This window comes from Centrocercus urophasianus, unplaced genomic scaffold, assembly GCF_019232065.1.
Source record: "Centrocercus urophasianus isolate 14NV4802_14NV808 unplaced genomic scaffold, USGS_Curo_1.0 seq_10, whole genome shotgun sequence".
NCBI lineage: Eukaryota > Metazoa > Chordata > Aves > Galliformes > Phasianidae > Centrocercus > Centrocercus urophasianus.
The window spans coordinates 59,127,174-59,149,170 of NW_024884142.1; the positions used below are offsets into that span (position 1 = coordinate 59,127,174).

The following is a 21,997-nucleotide window of genomic DNA, read 5'->3' on the forward strand; positions in this document are numbered from 1 at the left end:
GTCTGAAATCTACTTGCAAGCTGAGAATGTCTAACAAAATTTGTTCTGCAATTTCAAAACAAATTTATTGTAGCTGCAAGCCAGTAGCAGCAGGCAATTTATGTCGTAAATTATTTTCTCTATTGGCTGCCCTCACTGCTGACATACTTTTGATAATTGTTTGCTCTATTTTTGAAATACAGCACTCTTTCAAATTATAGTATTAGGTCAGTAAGATGGGAAGATATATTTCTTTAGGGGGAAGGAAAGACCCACACTTTTTCCATGTAAGAAAGGTAACAGCAATATTCTAGTGGATCTATGCCCAAGTATATGCTAAGATGCTGTATTAAATGCAAACAATAATGTGTTCTTGTCTAACTGCATGATCAATCATATAACTTCTATTAATATATTAAAATGTACAAACAAATGAGTGTTAAAAAGTAATCAGTATTCACACATCTATCATTCCCTTACAGCAACCTAGGGAAAAACACCTATCAGTCATGCTCAGTTTCTCCAACAGCAAGCTTCAATATAAATAGCTTTTATTTAAAATTTGGTTTTCCTGGCATATGGAACAGATAACTAGGGTTAGAAATGATGACACAGGCTGAGCAATACCTGTGTTCAGAGGAAAATAAAACAAAGTTAGCTTTAAACTGAAGGTAATTTTTGCTGGTATAAATATCATCTCAGGAAAAGAGATGATAATGACTAAAATGACTAAAAAGGTAATTTGTCACTGCTTGTTTATATCAAGCAATGAATCAGAAGAGCCCAGTGTACCCTGGCAGGGAGTATACCAATATGTTTTCAGTGCAAGTCCTGAATAACATCTTACACAGAACATGACTTTGTCTTAATTACCTCTAGGCTTAAGTTTGCGTTCTCCTCCTAATTTCTCCCAACCACCAAAAGTCTTACACAGTTTGGTGCCACTAACATGCGCTAGTAGATTCAGCAGCACAGAGCCTAACTGTAAGCAGCAAGATAATCTGTGGCTTAAAAATAACTTGCAAGAGAAAAAGCAAGCACAGCAAGCACAGAGATGCTTCTTGATGTGGTTTTTGCCTTCACCACTCTAAATGAATAGGGCTCTGGCTCTCACTCAGCACTGTCAAGCCAGTATCTCCTAGCACTTTGAATGGGTACTTCAAGAGTATCATATTAAAGAAAGTAATTAAAAAGTAAAATAAATGGGTTTTGCTTCTTTTTTTTTTTTTTTTTTTTTTACCCTGTTCCATCCCATCCCAAACATACATATGTACATGTGTTCTTAGCAACTCCTTTGGGTCTTTTTGCCAGGTTTTCTTCTGTAGACAAATAAATTTTCAAGAAAGTAGAGAACCTTGTGCCATCTAGGCATAAGGATCAAATAATGACAAGACACAGTATCACAACCTGACACCGGTATACATAGACTAAGCTCCCTCCATCAAAAATTTCCCCTCTCCCCATCTCCCTGAAAAAGTGGAAAAAAAAACAAACAATCAAAATCACAGTAACTGAATATTATAAACCTGTTGGGACTGTATCAATTTAGCCATAAAGACAGAAGGGAACATAAAGACAGAAGAGAAAGCCAGTATGAAGAAGAGAGATGAAAGGAGAAGACCAATGAGCAAATTGAACGTCTGTTGCAAAAAATACCAGCAGGGATAGCTGTCATATTCCATTTAAATAAATAAATAAATACAAGAAAAGGTAAATATTTTTTGTGTGTCAGGAAAGACTAGAAAGTTTTAAGGAGTTTAATTTTCTTTTGATGTGAGCAAAACCACCACTAACACAAAGAAAACCCAAACAACAACAACAACAACAAAAAACAAAAAACAATGAGAATTGATTGGTTTCATTTAACACAAGTTCAAGGCATAAAACAGAATTTGAACGCACACTTGCAATAGTGTTAACAGCACGGTCACTGTGTACCGCAGATGTAACAACATACAGCAGTGCACTACAATACCACCATTCTCCCTGCTTTCTGCAGCTAAGTACAAACAGTTCCACTCCTTTGGTCTTCATCTTCTTCCTCTTCATCCTCCCCAGCCATCTCTCCTTATGATGTACCAGGCAGACAAGTACCAAAACTGATACTGGAGGTGCAATGCACAAACTTTCAGCAGCAGGGGACACAACACTGGCTTAGTTAGATGTTGGTAGACACCTAAAGAGTCTGCACAGACACTTTGCAGAGTATAAAGCTAAACCACGTTAAATAGAAAGCCTCATCGACTCACAAAGTCCCTGAGCCACACGTTGCTAAAGGCTAGGACAACCCTTAGAAATCGCTCCCGTTGTTCTTGCAACTCTTTCCCACACATCTGCTCCTTGCAGAAGATAGGGCAAGACCAGCCCTCAGCTTAATGGCTCTTACATCCTTAATTGTGCTGCCACAACAAATCCTGCAGTTTTGTACCCTGCAAGCTGGTGTAAGGCAGCATGAAGTCACACCAAGATATGCCCCTCATCCCTAAGCATCCACCCACTCCTGTGCTGCACCAAACCAAGTACTGGGAAACCAATGCTGTAAATCCAGTTAGGAAACTAACCTAGGATGAAAACTGGGGTTGGGAGTACTGGTTTTTAGCATCTGTTTGGTGTGAACCTAGCTTGTGATGAACCTTGACTGGTTACCCCTACAGGGAAATGTACTGCTTTCCTGCGTCAAGACATCTACGCAAGTAAGAGCACATGGGAATAATTTCTTCCTAGAACATTTTCTGGGAAGTAAAACCACAGTATATTAATCAAGACTGAAATAGTTTAAAAAATAATTATAATAAAGATATATCAATTCCTAAAAGAAATTCTAAGATTAGCAAAGATACAAATTGAATAATAACTCAGCATTTGAAGACAGGAAGAACTATTTTCAGTTAATACAGTACAGTAATTGTACAATAGTTTATGTGGTGGTTTTCCTATGTGTAGGCAGCAATACACAGAATTAAAACATAATCCTGATTATCTTGGGAAAATTATTAAAAAACATCATTAAAATTATTGAAATTCAATTCAACCAGACAGCACCAACATAAAACAAAAGAACTTTGACCTTGCAGGCCTTTGCTGGCTTGTACAGAAACAATCCTTTAATTTCCTACAATGGCACTTTGTGAAGAAGGTCCTAACCATCTACAATAGCTTTATCTACAAAATTGCAGTCACTGGGGTAGCCTGTTTAATTTTGTAGGTCTAAAGCACCACTGTATAACAAGCACTACTGAATAATGAGGGAGAACGCTTTTAGCATACATGTCGGCCGTGAACAGATCTCCCTACATTTACTGCTACCTTTGATGATATTCTCAGGCTCTGAGCTTGGCCCCAGACATGATAGTAGGTAGAATTGTTCCACAGTAACCTGAAGTCAACAGCCACCTCAGCAATAAGCAAGACCTTAAAATGTGTGCGTTCTGTGGTGGCTTTTTTTATGTTTTTGGTTTGTTTGCTTTAAGGCAGACCTCATGATTACAATTTAAAGGGGCCAAAGTGGTGACTAAACATACAGAAAAAGCAAAGCGCTCAAAGGAAAAGCTCAGAGAAGAACAGCCCAAAGAAGTCACGTTCAAACAAACCAAGTTCAGGAGTTTTGACAACAGCCAATAGCAAAATTGGAAGAAGATGCTATAGAAGACTGCCAAAAGGAGGCATTAGTCTGCTTTCTTAGGAGAGTGAAACAGTTTCCTAAATCCAGATTATCATTACCATCACAGAATTAAGTTAAACTAACTAAAGAGAGGTGCTAGAATCATCTCCATGACCTGACAGGTGAAACAAGAAAAACTGAAAACAAAGGCACACGTAGTCATAGCCTGACATAATTGTATATTCAGTTGTTGATAATTAATTCATCCACTCTTTATTAGTTATCACTTGGTTACTGCTTTCACACCAGATCTCTTTCACTCTAGAGACAAAAGAGTGTGCATGAATCTAGCTGCATGTTTGCTAGATTTGCAAGATGATTCTAAAGGGAAACAAATTCTACAGTTTACTGGGAAAGAATCACAGAGCAGCTCACCTTTCTGCAACACCATCAACAAATAGGTACCTAGCAAGTGCACAGAAAGAAACAAAAGTAAAACCTCCACGGGTTAAAAATCTTCATCAGTTTTAACTGCAGTACTTATAAAAATTTCTAGGAACATTCAAGAAATCTTGGTCTTCACGTACTCCTACTGCACTGATTTAAGTTCATCTTGCTTAGTGTGCACAAGAACTGAATGACATTTGAACAGATATATTACCTTCCTGTCCCAGTTTGGGCTGGGATAAAATTGGTTTTCTTCATTGCAGCTGGTATGGTGCTGTGCTTTGGATTTAAAATGTTTCAATTCTTGCAGAGCAGTGCTTACACTGTGTCAAGGGCTTTCCAGCTCCTCATGCTGCCCTGCCAGTGAGGAGCCTAGGTATGCAAAAGAAGCTTGGAGTGGACAATTAGGACTGACCAAAAGTGATCAGAAGGTGCTGTGTTCAGCAATATAAGCTGGATGAAATAAAAAGGAAAGTGGGAACATGTAGTGATTCAGGGGAACGGCGGTTACCTTCCCAAGAAACTATTACATGTAATAAGACCTGTTTTCATGGAAGCAGCTGAACATCCACCTGCTAACAGAAAGTAGTGAATAAATCCCCGCATTTGCTTTACTTGTGTATATATCTTCTGCTTTACCTAGTAATTTGTATTCACCTCCACCCATGAGTTCTTGCTATTTTATCTTTCCAATTCTCACCCCGTCCCACTGTGCGAGGTGAGAGAGCAGCTGTGCGCTACTGCATTGCCTGCTGGGGTTAAGCCACAACATTTACAAATAAACCAAACATTTTAGTTGTGTGTTTTTTCCCCACATCCAAGAAGAGGAAGCTTATTTAAAATGCTAATCAAAACTTACCCCCAGGACTCCAAATCTTTCACAGAAATTCCAGCCACAGAGAAAGTCAATTTCAAAGTTGTGATTTAGAATTACAATGGCATTCTCCTTCCCATACTTGTGGTAACTCTCTGGATCAGTGTAGAGGGTGCAATCGGTGCCTGACCACCATTCCAGTAGCATTACCATCTCTAAAATAAAGAACAAAAAATAAATGAAGTTACAAACTATATGCAAAGTCACAGATTAGTAATGTACTGAAAAAACACCAGTTGCCTCAACAACACATGGTTAAAAAAAAAAGGGGGGGGAGGACACAGCAGGGAGCAGGAGAGAAAAAGGAAATAAGGAGGTAGCATGGCAGGAGAAGGAATTTTCCACAGCGACACTGAGAAAAGGAGTTTCATTTGAAAATTACAAATTTAATATTAAAGTGGTAATACAGTGGTATTATCAAAATACGTGTAAAATTAGCATTTATGGTTTACAGTACTACAAAAAAAATCACACGAAGATCAAAACAAGCTTTCAGGAGGAATAAAAAGGCCTATTTCCCCTGTACACAGGTTCCTGTACTCCTAGGAGTTCTGCACACAAAACTTCTGTGAAGCACTGTCAGCAAACAGGACCCCAATCCATGTCAGATTCAATTGGCTTCAGGCAAGGTAGGCTCAAACTGCAATGCTTTCAGAAAGTCTTACTTGTAGCATAGGTGATAGTACATCCAGTGACTGCATTTTGTATTCAGTCTGACTGCTCATGCTGGTAGCTCAATGACAGTTCCAAGCAAAGAGCCAGAGCTGGCAAACCCACAGCATTCTCCCCTTCAAGGCATACCCAAAGAAGGTACTGGTCCTCAAACTCACCCAGAAAAACTCATCCATTCCAAAGGGGACTGGTGTCTGAGGTGCCCTGCACCCATAGCAGACTTCAGGACCTACGCAACAGAAGAGCTACTGCCTGGGAAAGTTCCTTCCAAAGCAGTGTGCCCATCCCAGACAACTGGGAGAAAACATTGATATCAGCTTTTGCTACACTGTGTCAGGACTAAATCCTCCATCCTGAAAACGTCTGTATTGTTCAAGGTGACATGAATTAGGGCGTGGATTCAAATGTGGCCACAGTAAATTGAAAGGCTGCATTTTAATTTGACAGCTGGAATCCACAACATGGACATGAATCCATGAATGGTACCTGTAAGCACCTAGTTCAGTGGGATTTCCTGGTTGTAAGGTTTTGATCTGTCACTGTCTTATTTTATTCAGCTGATGGTGTTTCTATTTTGTTTTCCCTCCTCTGCTCTAACACTTCTCAAGTCTCTTTAAAATGCCCAGAGCTTACATGAAACTGGCGTTAACAAACTCTGACAAAAGAAGCAGCCCAGACACATCAGAGCCTTCCTAAAGCCACCCAGAGTCAGATCTAGGAACAGATACAGGTTAACGTTCACACTGAAGCTAGCACACTTCGCCCCCCCAGTCTCCTCTGCCATACAAATGTCTGTCCCAACATAAAGCCTGTGATGGGCTGGGCTGCCCAAAGCCAGCCAGCAGAACCCAGAACACCAGCCTCCAGCAGGCAGTGAGGCACAGGGTCAATCTTCTGACTTCCACTTAACTTTCAAAAGTCATTTAACTTTGTCCATGTAAGTGTAACATGAGTACCCCTCCAGACTGCTTCATCCTTCTGCTTTTTATGTATTCTGTGTAATACAATTTTGATTTGGCCTAAAGTGAGACTGGTGTCCAAATGTCACCATTGTTCAGTCACATTTAAGTACCCAAGACACTTTGAAAATGACCCTTCAGCATTTAGAGAAGTTCTCTCCCAAGCCCCAGAAACAGGCTTTGAGGAACAAGCCAGAGAACTGGAGCAATGTTCAAAAGTTGCATGTTGAGAGGCTCAATTTAAAATTTTGTTTTACTGCATTTCCTTAATTCTATTCACGCCTTCTTTATAGACATGCTTCTGCCAGCTGGGGCTGTCCAGCAGAAGAACTTCTCACATGAACATTCTCCTAATTCTATACCACACTGTCAATGTCCCATCATTAAATGGAGATCGAATTATATATCATATGGCAAAACTCTTGATTTTCTGTTGAGAATTACGCTGCCACTCTCTATGGTGTTTGTCAAACAAATAATAAAAAGAAGCGGCACCTAAAATCATGAATTAAGTGGCAAGCAGGTGAAAAAGAAGCAATTGTGAATCGACTGTAAGAAACCATAAACAGAAGAACTTCTGAAGACAGTACAATTATAGACTAGAAAGTAGCTTGGACATCTGCAATGAGGTCTGCTGCACGTACACCTTATGCATCATCCTTTTAACTTGTCAGAAGTAGCAGTTGTATGTTCCGCTACAGCAGATGTGCTCTGTGTTTGGCACGAGTGTATCAATCATTCATAGCAAAGTCAATAGCTCAGACAGGATACAGAACTACCACCCCTAGGGCAAAGATAAGGGGTTGGCTGGCAAAATGCGCACAGCCAAGGGGAATTATTAATATGAAATACATCTGTACATCTTTCCCTGATAAAATAGTTAAGCAAAGGGAGTGGATAGAGGTGTGGAAAAAGCCTGCACCAAGAAAATCAGTGTTAAAATGCCTCAAAACTGCTCTGGATTAGCATTCAGATTTATTCCTAAAACTTTAAGAAACAAATACTAGGAGAGATAAGACAGTAAGAGCATTTAAAAAAAAAGTTGTACTTAACAGCTGGAGAGTCATTCCTCAGCAATCTCCTAGTGACAATCACACAGGTTTTGCCTTCCTATTTGCTTATCCTATCACAAAGCACAGGCTTCATATTTGTTTTGCTTGTAACTACAAGCCTGACTACTGGACTTGTGAATTTAACCTTTATTTAAGAAAATTTATCTTGTTTCGGGCAAGAAGCTTTATCTCAGTAGAGAAGGAAATAAAAAAGCAGTGGCTGTCCTTGAGGAACCCATGTCGTGGGAAGATCTAAAGGGTGATAAAAGACATGTTTGCTTTCTGTCAAAGCTATCATAATACTTCTCCATCAATGCGAAGGTCTCATGTGAGGCACTGCCCTATGCTCAGAGAAAAGCAACCTTTTCTCAGAGCATATGTCTCTGCTGGAAAGATGAGACATCTGAGGTGCTCTCCTGGCTTCAGGTAAATCCCAGGGCACTACACATCCTCATTCACCTCAAAGAAGATCAAAAGCAGGCCAGTCTTTGAACAACTTCTGAAATCCTTTCTGTTTAGATTCCCCACTGGCTTCAACTAGTGAATGAAAACAGAGAACAGTGAGGAACAAGTTTTCTACATGTTCAGTCATTATTAGCTCAATTAAAAAGCTTTTATATGACATTTTGCTGTACAATGAAGAACACTAGTGACATGAATGAATTTTATCTAACAGTGTTAAAACAGGCTAACAGACAATCTCTATTCAAATAACATTACCTTAACACAATTTAAATACATTCAAGGTACAGACAAGTGACTGACTCATCAGCCCCCTGTTTATTTCTGATCAGAGCAGGTGTAAGAGAACTATTTGGACATGGCTTGAACTGGTAACTCAGCATCTGGTGAGGGATGTGGCTGGCCTAGGGAGCACATGCACACTGTTTGCACCTGCGCCCTCCCTGTGACCAGAAGGGATGGACACAGAGTGGAGCCACTCTGGAGTTATGTAAGAGCCTGACTCTGACAGGAGAGCATCTCTTGGACCTAGGATGCTTCATAGCCAGAGAAATCCTTCACCAGTTGCCCAGAACTTCCCCAAACACAGGGAAACTGAGTAATTAAAAAAAAACATTTGCAAACATTTACAGAATTTACAATCACATTTTAGGACAGAACACTGAGAAGGAAGTTAGAAACAGCCTCTTATTTGTCTGTTACTTTGCTAACAACATTAGCTAATGAAAGAACAAGTGACTCCCAGACAGGATTTTCTCTTCTTTCATCTTTACTGCCATTAAGTCTATTGCCTAAAATAAAATAAAATAAAATAAAATAAAATAAAAAAATAAATAAATGCAGAGATGGTGGCTATGAGGCTCTTGAAGAAAAAGCCAACCTCACCTGAGGGGGGAAAAATATATCCTCAAAGTCATTCCCTTTCAAGTGTCTATTTTTTTTTAGTTTTTCCCAACAATTTGAACAAAATGAATAATGTATCAGGCATCTCACTACACAGGTATGCCACATGCATAGAGCTCTTCATATTTTTAGTCTCAAGTACATTTCAAAGAAGCACAGACAAAAATAATTCTGTACATACTTCTGATTCTGCAGGCTTCACATGACCAGGATCTGTGCTTGAATTAAGTACTGCAGAAGTACGTCCCTACTCCTCACCTCACATGCCTATTTCTCGCTGGTGCAATCCTGCAGTTGCTGCAGGGACACAAAGCAGAAACTGAATGCTTTTGTAAATAACATCTTACAGCCTTTCAGTTTTTAACACTTATTTTTCTTTAATCTTTATGCTCTTTCTTTTCCCTTCTCACCACATCCCATCTCTTCATGGCTCTCAGCAGTGACTAGTAATGCCACTTTATAGCACCCTTGCATTATGCTACCAGAGTACATCCAGAATCTGCCACAGAAATTTATTACCCAGAAACTTCCTGTGGTAGCTCAACAGCACAAGCTCACTCATATATGCACTCCTGCCAACTCCACAGAGCAGACAGCCAGTGAAAGCCACCTCTTCTTTGTACACCAGCCAGGCTATGTAACTAAACATCAGTTTACATAGGAAAAAACTTAAAATACAATTCTTGCTCCTAACCAGGGCTGGTCCAAAATTTCTAGAGTAAGTCTTTTTCCTACCCCTTTTTGAAGAGGATTGAGAGGCTGAATTTCACAACTAGACTGGTCAACTCACATTCACCCACATCATGGGAGCTCTCAGCTTACAAACCAACTCTTCCACTGACACTTCCACACAATTCATGCATAGGGGAAAAGAAAAAAAAAAAAATGAAATCTCTCAGTCTGCTTGGAAGGGAACATTCCTGCAGTAAGCTATAACCAGCTTCAGGAGGGGCTGACTAGGGAGAACACATGCTTTCAAATCTCTATTACTGATTCTTTGTTTCCCTGAGAACGTCTAGGTTTTCTACCCCGAAAGAAAAAAAAAAAAGAAAAAAAAAACCAACTATACCTTGCTACAGATAACGGCATCTACCCTTTGTGAGGTTAGACTGCTTCCTGCCCCATCAGTACCATAATCTGATTTGCCTCACTGCCTGTACTTAAAGAACAAACAACTGACAAGAGACCATCATGGATGCTAACTGGTTACTCGAAAAACATTTAAGGGAAACACACAAAGAATTTACCCAGATGTTATTTTCCATGTCAAAGTTTTGAGAGAATGAGTCATTAAAACAGCTATCACTATTCTTCTAACCTCGCATGACTTTCATTAGTAAATTTCTTTAGCTGGACTTGAGGTTTGAAACCCTGGATGTTATCACCTACCATCTCAACTGCAAAGACACCTAGCAGGTTTTCAAAAAACTTCAGGTACTGACAACTCCACAGCTCCTGGCACAGGCTATTCCAGTGCTTCACTACATCATCTAGCCTCACTATTCATTCATTCTGGTTGTCTACTTCACTTCCTGCAGCAAGTAATTATAAAGAAAGAATTGAAGATCAGCATTCTGCTATAAGCTTGCAATGATTAGGTACAGGAATAACTGGAGCTCAGAGCTGGAACATTACTGAATGTCCAGGAGATGATGTATTATAAAAAGCATACACACATTTTCTGTCTAGCATTGCCTTCCCCATTCTGCTCCAAGCAGATTCTCATTCTCTGCAGGTGAGTATGGGAGCAACAGTGATATACAATGGAGAAATCTGGACCACTCCAAGACAGAGGTTCTGGTTTTCAATCAGTACAAAAATGTTTAAGAAGAACATTTAAGCAGAAGAGGAAAGCAAAATTCACACTTCTCTTGCCTGAGCCCCTTGCCCAATTACCCTATCAGGTGATGTAATCATTTTTACCCTTTGGACTTGTTTTTAGCAAAAGGATGGAAAGTGATGGCAGAGTCATGCACACAAATTTAAAGCAACAACAACAACAAAAAACCCTTTTTCTATTGGCTGCAGGTCTGCTCTTGAAGATTTCTGCCCCACTCCCTGTGGGAGATCCTGTCAGCAACTCCCTTGAATAACATTTCAAAGACTTGCATGGCTGTGCTTTTAGGGCCAGAAATCACCAACAGAGGAATCCAGAAATGATGATTTAATTCCCCACCCACCACAGTAAATTACTGGATGTGCTTTCAAGGCAAAAGATAAATGCAAGTCCAGTCCTTTCATACATTCAAGCAGAGAGACTCATTTATTTCAGCATTTGCTTGCAGGAAGTTCCTTTAATGCAGTTTTCTTCACCAATCTTATATTTCAGCAAAGACTATGTGCTTTTTTTTTTTTTTTTTTTTTTTGCCACAAGTAACTGAGGTCAACAAAGTATGTGATGATCAAAGGAGTTAGTACTAACCAACAGTGAAAAACAACATGCAGCTTGGCAAGTTGCCATGACACCAACATGTGCTTTGTGTAGACATGAAACCAGGCAGTCGCATCTCTTATGGATATTGTTTCCTATTGTCCAAAACACCACTGCCTCTCTAATATTGCATATAGGAACACCACCGTAGGAGAACTGCTTAGTAAATCAGAAATGGTAGCAAGCCACTCACCGCAAGTTTCTGTGCAAAATGAACACCAGCCTTATTTCAACATTTTCTTTAAAGCGACTTCCTGTTTGAATAAACACATTGAAAATATTTTTTTTTCTTTTTCCTAGGCCTTACAATCTTTAAACCAGCGTATTTTAAATTTAAGCTACACGTTCCCACTTAGCTGTTTTCAGTAAATATTTTCACTGTTAAGACTTGTACAACATGACCATCACATTTAAAACAATTACGTCACTGCTCAGCTCTTGACTGGAATTAGTTAACACCAGGAGGGAGGTGACAGCCCAAAGCAAAGCCCAAAGGCTCCCAAATCTAGCTCACAAGTAACCCCAAGCAGTTCATTGGGAAGAAGTCTGGCCTACTGTTAACCATGCAAAGACAACATAAGATGTCAAAGCATCTCCTCTTCCTCAGATCATTTCCTTAGGTTCTCTGTAGGGCTAACAACTTGTACATAAGGGGGCAAGACTTCAAAATTTCATTGTGCTAAATCATAGAATCATAAAATGGCCTGGGTTGAAAAGAACTATAAAGATCATCTAGTTTCAACCCCCCTTCCATGGACAGGGTCACCCGGAGCCACATCCAGCCTGGCCTTGAATGCCTCCAGGAATGGGGGCATCCACAACCTCTTTGGGCAACCTGTTTCAGTGCATCACCACTCTCTGAGTGAAAAACTTCCTCCTAATATCTAATCTAAAACTCCTCTGTATCAGTTTAAAACCATTCCCCTTTGTCCTATTACTATCCACCCTTGTAAACAGCTGGTCCCCCTCCTGTTTATACACTCCCTTCAAGTATTGTAAGGCTACAACGAGGTCCCCCCGGATCCTTCTCTAAGCTAAATAAGCCCAGTTCCCTCAACTTTTCTTCATAGGAGAGGTGCTCCAGCCTTCTGATCATCAAATCCCCAGGACTTGCTTTGACCACTCACCATAATCAGAAGCAGGCTTATATGACATTACCTGATAATTCTCGTTCTACAAACAAAAGAGATACACCATGCCCAATACATCCAGGCTACACTGAGCCATTCATATGATATGGTAAAAGAAACTGCCATAAAATCAAAGAGATGTTGAAGATTAGTACAATGCTGTAAAGGAGAACCACGCCAAAATGTGCAAATCCCCTGTGAGTTTCCCCTCACTGCAAGAAAGGTATTGAGGACATGGAGCAGGTACAAAAAAGGGCAACAAAGCTGGTGAGAAGTCTGGAGCACAGACCTTATGAGGAGTGGCTGAAGGAGCTGGGATTGTTCAGTCTGGAGAAGAGGAGGCTCAGGGGAGACCTTATTACTCTCTATAACTACCTGAAGGGAGGCTGTAGTGAGCTGGGGGTCAGCCTCTTCTCTTGTGTAACTAGTGGTAGAACTAGAGGGAACAGCTTCAAGCTGCGCCAGAGGAGATTTAGGCTGGACGTTAGGAAATACTACGTCTCTGAAAGTGTGGTCAGGCAGTGGAATGGGCTGCCCAGGGAGGTGGTGGAGTCACCGACTCTGGAGATGTTCAAGGAACATTTGGATTTTGTGTTGAGGAGCATGGTTTAGTGAGTATTATTGGTGATAGGTGGATGGTTGGACTGGATGATCTTGAAGGTCTTTTCCAATCTTGGTGATTCTGTGAACTATCTGTTGTTGCCTTTTACTCAACCTAGGTAAAGAAGGATCTCCATGAAACATTTCTGACATGGGATACTAAAGTATTCAATACAAATTAATAAGTTTTATCAGTGACATAAAATCAGAACACACTTTACAAATCAGATAACTTTGAGAGGCAAGGTAACAGAAACTGCATTAATTTTGATAGAACAAGCCTTGCAGAACTAATAAAACAGAAATGATGCAAGACAGAAGAGTCTGGGAACATTAGCTTATGTTCTGGTCTACTCTTATTATGCAGCTCTAAGAAGGAAAAAAAAGATGTCATTATGATGTTCTTTTCTGGAGAGAAAAGGAACGGCTCCTTTCAATAGTCAGATCATCTCTGGGCCCGCACATCAGTAACAGACATTCATGCTCAGGAAATAAAACTTGAAACAAAGCAGATGTAGACCACGGCTACCACGACGACAGGAAACCAGAACAGCTTGGCTCACTTAAGCTATCAAAAAACATGCAAGAAGAGGATTGGGTTGCCCTCACAAATATCACTTAAGGATGTTGGGAGGCTAGCAGTGGGGAAAGAAAGAAATTTAAGCTAAATACCACTGTCACAAGAACAGCTGTGTAAAATGACTGGAAGCACAGATATCTGTATATTCTCAAGCTTACTCTAGTTCCTTTAACTCATATTCCTATTTCCTAACAGTAGAAAAGAAGTGCAGTATTTTCCAAACAGATTGCACTATACACCAATACCTCCTGTCTTCCATCACTGCAAAGCTATGCCACCACAGATGAGGAGGAAGCCAGCATCTCTCAGGCAAAGCCTTCTGGCTCAAGGAGGGAGGTGTCAGCCTAAGAGAGTTCTCAGTCAAGAATCACCTTCCAGGATAAAGATCTCAAAATCTGAGCATGCAAAAAAAGTGAACATGAATTATTTAGTGGATGTCTTAATCTTCCCTATTATTTACTCAATCACAGCTGAATTCTTTGACATAATGAATCATTAGCATTTCCTTAATTAGAGGGCTATGATCAGTGTCCATTCTTAAGACCCAGAACAGCTCACACATTCCTGTGACTTTTTTTTTTTTTTTTTTTGCTATATGCATTGTTTGGAAGTACTAATTAAATCATGTGACAATTAGAAAACTTATGTGACTCAAGTGAATTTTGTGTGTTTAATGCATGTAGGAGTGCAAGCTATTTTCACAAATCTCTCCTTCTAGCATCTGTTGTAACAAAAGTCTTCATTTCTACACAGACCAAGTTTCAAATCAAATAAAAACTTAGCTCAGAACAAGCACATCAAGAGAGAAAATCCTATTGCTCTCATTACTCTAGATTCACATCTTCAACATGTTTAACCTTCACTTCCAGCTCCTGATAAAAAGGGATGGGAATTAATCTCTGAGAAAAATGATTGATGATAAAAGAGACTACCAGTTGCAATAGAAAGTAATCTTTAGCACAAATTAGGAGAATCAGAGAATTCAATTAGGAAACTGAGCAAAAAGTAATTTAAACCCTCTAGTTAGGAACAGCTACATTTCCTAGAGCTGTAAGAACTGAAAGAATTAAAGTCTGCACAAAACAGCAGAACAAGAAAACCATGGTAGTGACAGCCAAGGTTCCACTCATATTTCCACTTACTTTTGATTTCAGATAATGAGTGTGCTTCTGAAGAAATAGCCACTTATTACCAGAAGTAATATGCTAAAACAACATATTTTTAGGAGTTAAGGCAGACAACTTGTACATAAGTCTTCCTATCAAAAACAAATCTGTCTGAATTTCAGAACTGGAAACAAGTTGACTTAGTACCTATATTGTACCACTGCAGTTACTTCAGCATTAATTTAATGGCAAATAGCCACTGAACCTCTATCACTTTGAGAACATTGTTCAGAACAAAACCATTACTCATTTTTCACTTGCATTCCCTGAATTCCCTGTCTCTGCCTGTAATCTTGCAGCATCTCATCACGTGTTGAGAGAAAAGAGCTATGTCTCCTGATGCTTATTTTAGTTTCTGAATTCTTAACAGTGACTTTCACCAAGCGTGCCTCAAAGGGACAATAAGGTCACAAACTACAAGTCAAACAAATGGCTTTCATGAATTAAAAATAAAGCACAACAGATCAAATATACCCATCAAATACTCATAAAGCTCTGACACTTGCATGGAGCGTAGAGTTTAACTCTTCAAGCTGAAGTTATCCAAATAGACAAATACATAAGAAATACTTCTTAAAACAAAGAAAGAAATAATGCAGTACATATCAGAAATACTACATTCAGTTAAGACAGATGTACTCCCAAAAACTCAGTAATATAACACCATAGGTAAGGATCACCTGTGCCTCTCAGATAACATTCACAGTTTGACTGTGCTTACTCTAACATCTCCTCAAGCTTAATTGCAGGAAGAAAGTTAGAAGAATCTACGTGTGTTCAGGCCTGCTCAGAAAGCTGGCAGCTTGTTTGCTCTAGCAGGAGAGGATGTGAAGGTTCCACCAATTTGTCATCTGCTCGAACTGAAAGGGTGCCTGCAAAAGAAGCTTTACTAGCTTTCTGCTCTGTAGTCCAACTAGTACAATTGTGACACACAGATGTGCTATTTCTAAGCACACTAGCTTCTTCCTTTTGAATGACTACTGCCATATTCTTGGAATTATTTGCACAGAATAGCATTCCTTGCAACACATGTTTAGCTGATGTGGTCAACATAATCAATAGGCTCAAGGCTCATGCTTTTCTATTCCATTACCAGAAAAATAGGCTTCATCAGTTACAAAAAGCAGAGTTGTTCCTCTCTGGCAACCAAGGCATTTTCTTACTAAATGCTTTCCAAATGACAAGTAGCAGCCAGACATGCAATTTCAAGTAGATACAGGAGGAAGGTCTCACTTTTCACAGAAGTAGCAAAATTAAGACCTATCATGCAAACATGGTGTGCACATGTTGGGAGCAGAGCAGTATCATCAAATTGGATGCGCACACCCTGCAGCATTTCTCTTCGACTTTATCACAATTATTTCTAGCAAAACAAGATCAAAGAAACAATATAAAATACCTCAGGATTCTCACAGGTGTTAAGCCACTTGAAGCTATGAGAGACACAGTAGTAGCCCCCTAGTAGTAGCAGTTGGCTGCTGCATCGGATCCACAAATGGCAGGCTACAGATGTTAGGTTGCAAGCTGGCACTGCGCCTGAGGTCTCCAAGGTTCCATACAAGCCATTTAGACCTTCTCTAAAGTCTGCAAAATACTATTGAAGCTTCTACAAAGCTGGAAAGCCAGAAGTCAGTGCAAATAAACATTGTTTACCATATGAATTTAATGATCTTATTTGAAAGCTTTGGCAAATAAGACCGGTACCTACACTGCCTCTTCAATGTACTTAAAATAGCTTGCACCACAACAGAATCAAGGAGAGGAAGCACGTAGGGGTGCTCCAGTCCTCTCTCATTACGGGCCTGCTTTTTGAAAACTGCAACTTTCACCGGTTCAGATCCTTTTCCAGTTGCAGCATAGGCTGATAGCACTGGAAGAAGCAACCTCAGCAAGTTCATCTGAAGGACAGAAATCACTCATGACTTGAGTTGCTGTGATTATCATTCCTTATTTCTTTCTGACTTCTAAGGGTGTGCCCAGGAAGCTTGTGAAAGCACAGCACAGGGACAGAATACAACACTCGAGTCAGATAGCACACAAAGCCTCCTCCGTAAGCTTGGTCCTGTTAGATGATGCCCGCTTGGAGGTTTCCACAAGAATGAACTCATCCTAAAATTCTGAAAATCGAGGTTTTGCAGCACATCAAATCATTCCTTGACACAGTGCATAAATAAAACAAAAAAAGATCTTGAAGTTCTTAAATGAAGACTACTTTTACGAACTTTGTGCAAGACATACACCTTCTCTCACAGGAAGATACACAGGAGGGAACAGAGCAAAGGCAGCACACTGTATGTGCTGCAAAGAAGGAGTCTTCAGGAGAACAGGTGGGAAGGTATTTCACACACAGGCTGCTGTAAGCAGAGCACAATGATAGCTGCTCAAAGGCCTGCTCTGTGCTGAGATAGCCAGTGACTGGCAAAGAGTAATGCGCTAAAAGGAACAGTTCATAAATGCATATTTTGGAACATGTACAAACCAAACCACCAGTTTAAAACAATAACGACCCCCCTTCATTCTGCCAACACGCTCAGTAATTTGCCAATCTAACTTTTAAGATTAAGATTATAGATTTGGAGACAGGATGATGCATTAGATGTAAAGTTAAAAATCAAATTGAAAAATAAATAAATCCAATCCTACCCACATCTAGTTTTGTAATTTGTAGTTTACAAATTACAAGTGCAACTGTAAGCCCAAATGTGAATTTTGCATTAGTCTTAATTAAATACTTTTTCCTCAAGACTGATGATACACTCTCCTCCCCCACTTTTTGTTTTAATTTATTTATTACTTAATATACAATGACACTTTCTTAAATTGGTATAAAAATAATCTTCAACTTTGGTTTAGTCACTGCTACAGCAAATTGAGTAACCCCAAATAAGGGAAAGGCTCTTTGCACTTATCACAAAGCTAGAGCTTTATATGTGGTTTGTTCTTCTTGGCAATTTGATCTTAATGCTTGATTAGTCACTGAATTAAAACCTACTACACATACATATGCAGGAATTGGCTAACGTAATAAGTGAAGAATACTTGACATCACTGAAACATCCTGGCTGAAATTTTGATGGTAGACATTACAAACTGCAGTTCTGGTGCTTTCTTAGCCTCAGCTCCCTGAATGTGATCCATTTCATGTTCTTACAGAATGAAGAGAAGTGTTTTATTGATAAAAGTGTTTCATGCTCTTTGTAGGAGCATCAACATTTTCTCAGATGAAACATACTGAACTAGGTCCAAATCTACTGATGATTTATTATGGCCACACCTGCATTGCTGAAATGCAGCCAGGCTATAATTGCTTTGGGAACCCAAATCAGAACCACATTTAATGAAAGGCCTTAAGTGCACAAGCTTTCAAAGAATCCTGGAAGTTACAGAGTATTTCAGATCTTCACAGGGGTACTGCATACAACAGGCAGTGAGAACTTAGTGATTAAGAGGACAGAACCTTTGTACTTCAAGGCACCCCTCTGGTACTTGAGCTAACAGCTCTGCTGTGGCCACAAGCCAGCCCTGGCCAAGACCCCATCCTGACCCCTGGCCCAAACCACTGTGTGCTGACTCATCACTACTTCATGCCAGCTTCCCCATCTCTCACTCCTGCATTTCCCTCCCATTCAAAATGTGCATCATTCAGGTTTGATCAAATGGATTCTCTCCTCTGGCCCACAAAACATAAGCCACATTTTTCCTTCACATGAAGAAGAAATGTTAAGTCTGCATATGGGTTCTTGAAACAGGAGGTTTCAACTTGTGCTGCCTGTTCTAGCAGAACCCAGAGCTAAAGAGATGGAGAAATACAGAAACTAATGCAGCAACAACTTCTTTAGTTACCATTCCTTTTAAACCATCTCCATGTTGAAAGTTAAAAGCAATCCTCTCCTACGGAAAAAACAGCTGCACACTTCACACATCTCATTTCACAGCTTTTTCCTATCTTTTATCCCCAGACAAGCTGCCCACAAAACAGCTTCTTCCCTCCAAGTTCTGTGCGTGTGGAACAAAGCCAGCCTGGCAAGTACAATGGCTCTAACACATAGGCAGAACTTCAGTAGTCACTGCTTTGAAATGCTCTTTTCAAACCCTCTGGGGAAATTAATTATTTAACAGCCACGTGTCAAAGAGATTTGTCTCACATTTGAGGACTCCTCTTATCCTTCCTCCCCGAGGAATTTAGCAGTACTCCTATGTTTCAACAAACCAGCAGTTCCTCGTGGCAACAGGACCAGTCAGCGCAGATAACAATCAAGCAGACAATCACCAGAGCTGCCCCCAAAGGCCAGCATGCAATTCCTTGCTGTTAACTTAATAAGGCATCAAAGAGGGAAGTAGGAATGACCTTCCAATTGCAGCACTGCAGTTTTGCAAACTGTCCAAGCTGATCCCATTCTATTTTTTTTCCTACTGAAGTTTACTTTTCATATTTCAAGAAAGCTGTCCTACACCAAAAGCATCCGTGTACAATAGACCGTGCATATATGATGGCAGACAAGCTTCCTATCTCCCTTTTGGTCTTCTTCATTTAAAAATGGGATTATGACTACTGGACTTTCCCATATCAACAAGTCAAGGACATGAGCTAGAAACAAAGCACAGAGTCATGTATCCTGACTTTTAATGATTTATGAAGGTCAGCAATGACATTACATTCCATTCAATCTAAGTCAAAATATTCAACAGTACTTTCAGCCTTCTCACAGTGTTCAGAGGAGCAACATTTGAAAAACAGCTCTAAAGATTATCATGGCACTCCAATATCCTACAAAACGGAAGAATCTAGCATACCACTACTCTTAAAGAAGATTCAATTTACATCTTTCCAACAAAGAACTTTTCAGTGACTTCTTTACATGGCCTTCACATCCCATAGCACCAAACATTAGGTCTAAGTCACTAAGTCCTACAGTATTACCTACAAGGTTTGGGATACTCCCAGGACATCGCTTGCAAGGAAATCACCAATTAGGAAAACTTAAATTTTAGGCATGAATTAATGGAGATTCTAACACTGAGTCAGAGCCTACGAATACACAAGGAAGACAAACTCCTTAGAAAGCTTGAATTCATTCAGAAAAATTCTGAACTCTTAGCATTTAGAAATATATTGAACAAGTAGTCTCGTAATAAAAGGAAAATGTACCACGGTCTCAATTTTAAACTTTAGATAAGCAAGGAACATATGAAAACTAAAGAAATATCACAGTTATTTTGCCTGTGTAACTCCTTCCTTTTTTATAAGAATAAAAAGGCAATACGTGTACAATTAATAAAACATTGATATATTTTCGTGGTTAGAAAAATTTCTTCATAAAAATTCAACAGAGAAAATCAGTTTGCATTCAGTTTCTGGAAAAATAACCAAATTCAATCAGTAAAAGAACTCTGAATACTGAAGGGTTAATATATCCTGTCATTCATATGAAAAACAGCACTGCAAAAAGCAAAGTCAGATGAACCCCATTAAAATGGTTGAAATTTGAAGGGTTTTAAGTTTTCTATAGCTAGATTGCCTATATAGAACCTTCAGCAAACTGTACAGCATTAGTACATTGCACATCTTTGGTTAAGACCCTATTTGAGCTAGGGAAAAGGTCTGGAAAATGTCAGAGAACACTATGAGTTTGTTTGCTTTAAGAAAAAAAAAATCCAATAGGAGATTTTCCACAGCATTTAAGGACAGTACAGGAAAGGTGCTGCTATAAAGTAGCAAAGCAATATCAAGAAGAGCTACTGTCAAAAGCCTCACAGCTGCAGATCTCCCACATTTTCCCAAAAACCAGGGTAAGTTGTTTTAGAAGTGACAGGCAAAAATCAAGCCCATACAATCACTCTATTATCTTACCTACCTCAAGCGGCAGATTCATTCATCCAAATTGTTCATTAGAAGCACATACTGATTCCTGGATTTTTGGTCATAAGTACCAGTAAGTAGTGAGAAATCTGTGTAGAATGGGGAAAAAAACTCACATATCAGAGTACTCACCTGTGTTTTAACCTTCAGTGAAAACTCTACACTCATAGGTGCAATATAGCATTTCTAAATCAAATTTCAAATAAAAGAACTGAAGAATAATCATACTGAAGTGCACTTTCCCCTTCAACACCATGAGATAACACAAATGTTTGCTTTCGGCACCCTAATGTAGTCTGAGTACAGAAAGAGCATACAACTTAAGAGTATCAATAAAAGTGGGCTAACAGAAGAATAAAACAACCTACCCACAAACAATTAGACAGTAATCTTCATTATCTCTCTCTTTGTGGTTTCTCATTTTGCTTTGAACATTGTTTCAGCAATGACCAAAATGGGTCTGGCAAAATAATAACTGCCTCTCCCAAGCCCAAGCAGACTAAAGAACTGTCTTGCATACACTTTCATTTCCCTCTTTATCCAGCATTAAAGTGTTCAGAATTCTGAATACTATGTTGAAAAAAGCATGTTTAAGAAAAAATTTCTACAAGACGGATGTAGGATATTCAGCAACACACATTTAGAATGCCCAACAAGACCTTGCTACCTTAACAACAGTCTCTGAAGCGAGAAAACAATATAATCCACAAGTAAGAAGATTTAACATGTTTGCAAACAAGTCACAAACTATCTTGTCATGGGGGAGTACCAAGCACGTGCAGTCAGAAGCTCTTTCCACTCAAGAATCACAATGAAAGACCTCAAACAATTGCTGAAAGGAAATATTGTTTCCCACTAGTTTCAAAAAATTCCTGCACAAAATGAGTAAGACATCACTGCACCAGCTGCTGAAATCCTTGATGTACAAAGAGCCTAAAAATCTACTCCAAAATACGTTCCTATGTGATTTTAATGCTTTTGAGAGAGGGAGAAACACCGTGGTATGTGCTTCTAGTGCTGCACACTGCTCAAAAGGGAGCAGAAAAGTAAGAGATGTAGCCAACTGACAGCAAACCCCAAGACAAGACGTGTAATATTCACCCTTAGTAAGGCAACAACTCAAGCAACTTGTAAACATTAATGCCTCATTCTGTGCTGTGACTCGGATCATAGAACTATGAAGGTTGGAATAGACCTCTAAGATCATCCAGCCCACTCATCCTCCTAATGAAGTTCAAAAAGGCCAAGTGCAGGGTGCTACACTTGGGTCAGGGCAATCCA

General features: G+C 39.5%; 1 protein-coding gene across 2 annotated transcripts in view; it reads right to left on the reverse strand.

Moving 5' to 3' along the window:
* AGPAT4 (1-acylglycerol-3-phosphate O-acyltransferase 4) overlaps positions 1-21,997 on the reverse strand; it is a 69,357-nt gene that overhangs the window by 27,274 nt on the left and 20,086 nt on the right. For both annotated transcript variants that reach the window (XM_042828497.1, XM_042828493.1), the window contains exon 3: positions 4,887-5,056. In XM_042828497.1, the coding sequence (XP_042684431.1) occupies positions 4,887-5,056 (170 nt within the window). The remainder of the gene's footprint in view (positions 1-4,886; positions 5,057-21,997) is intronic.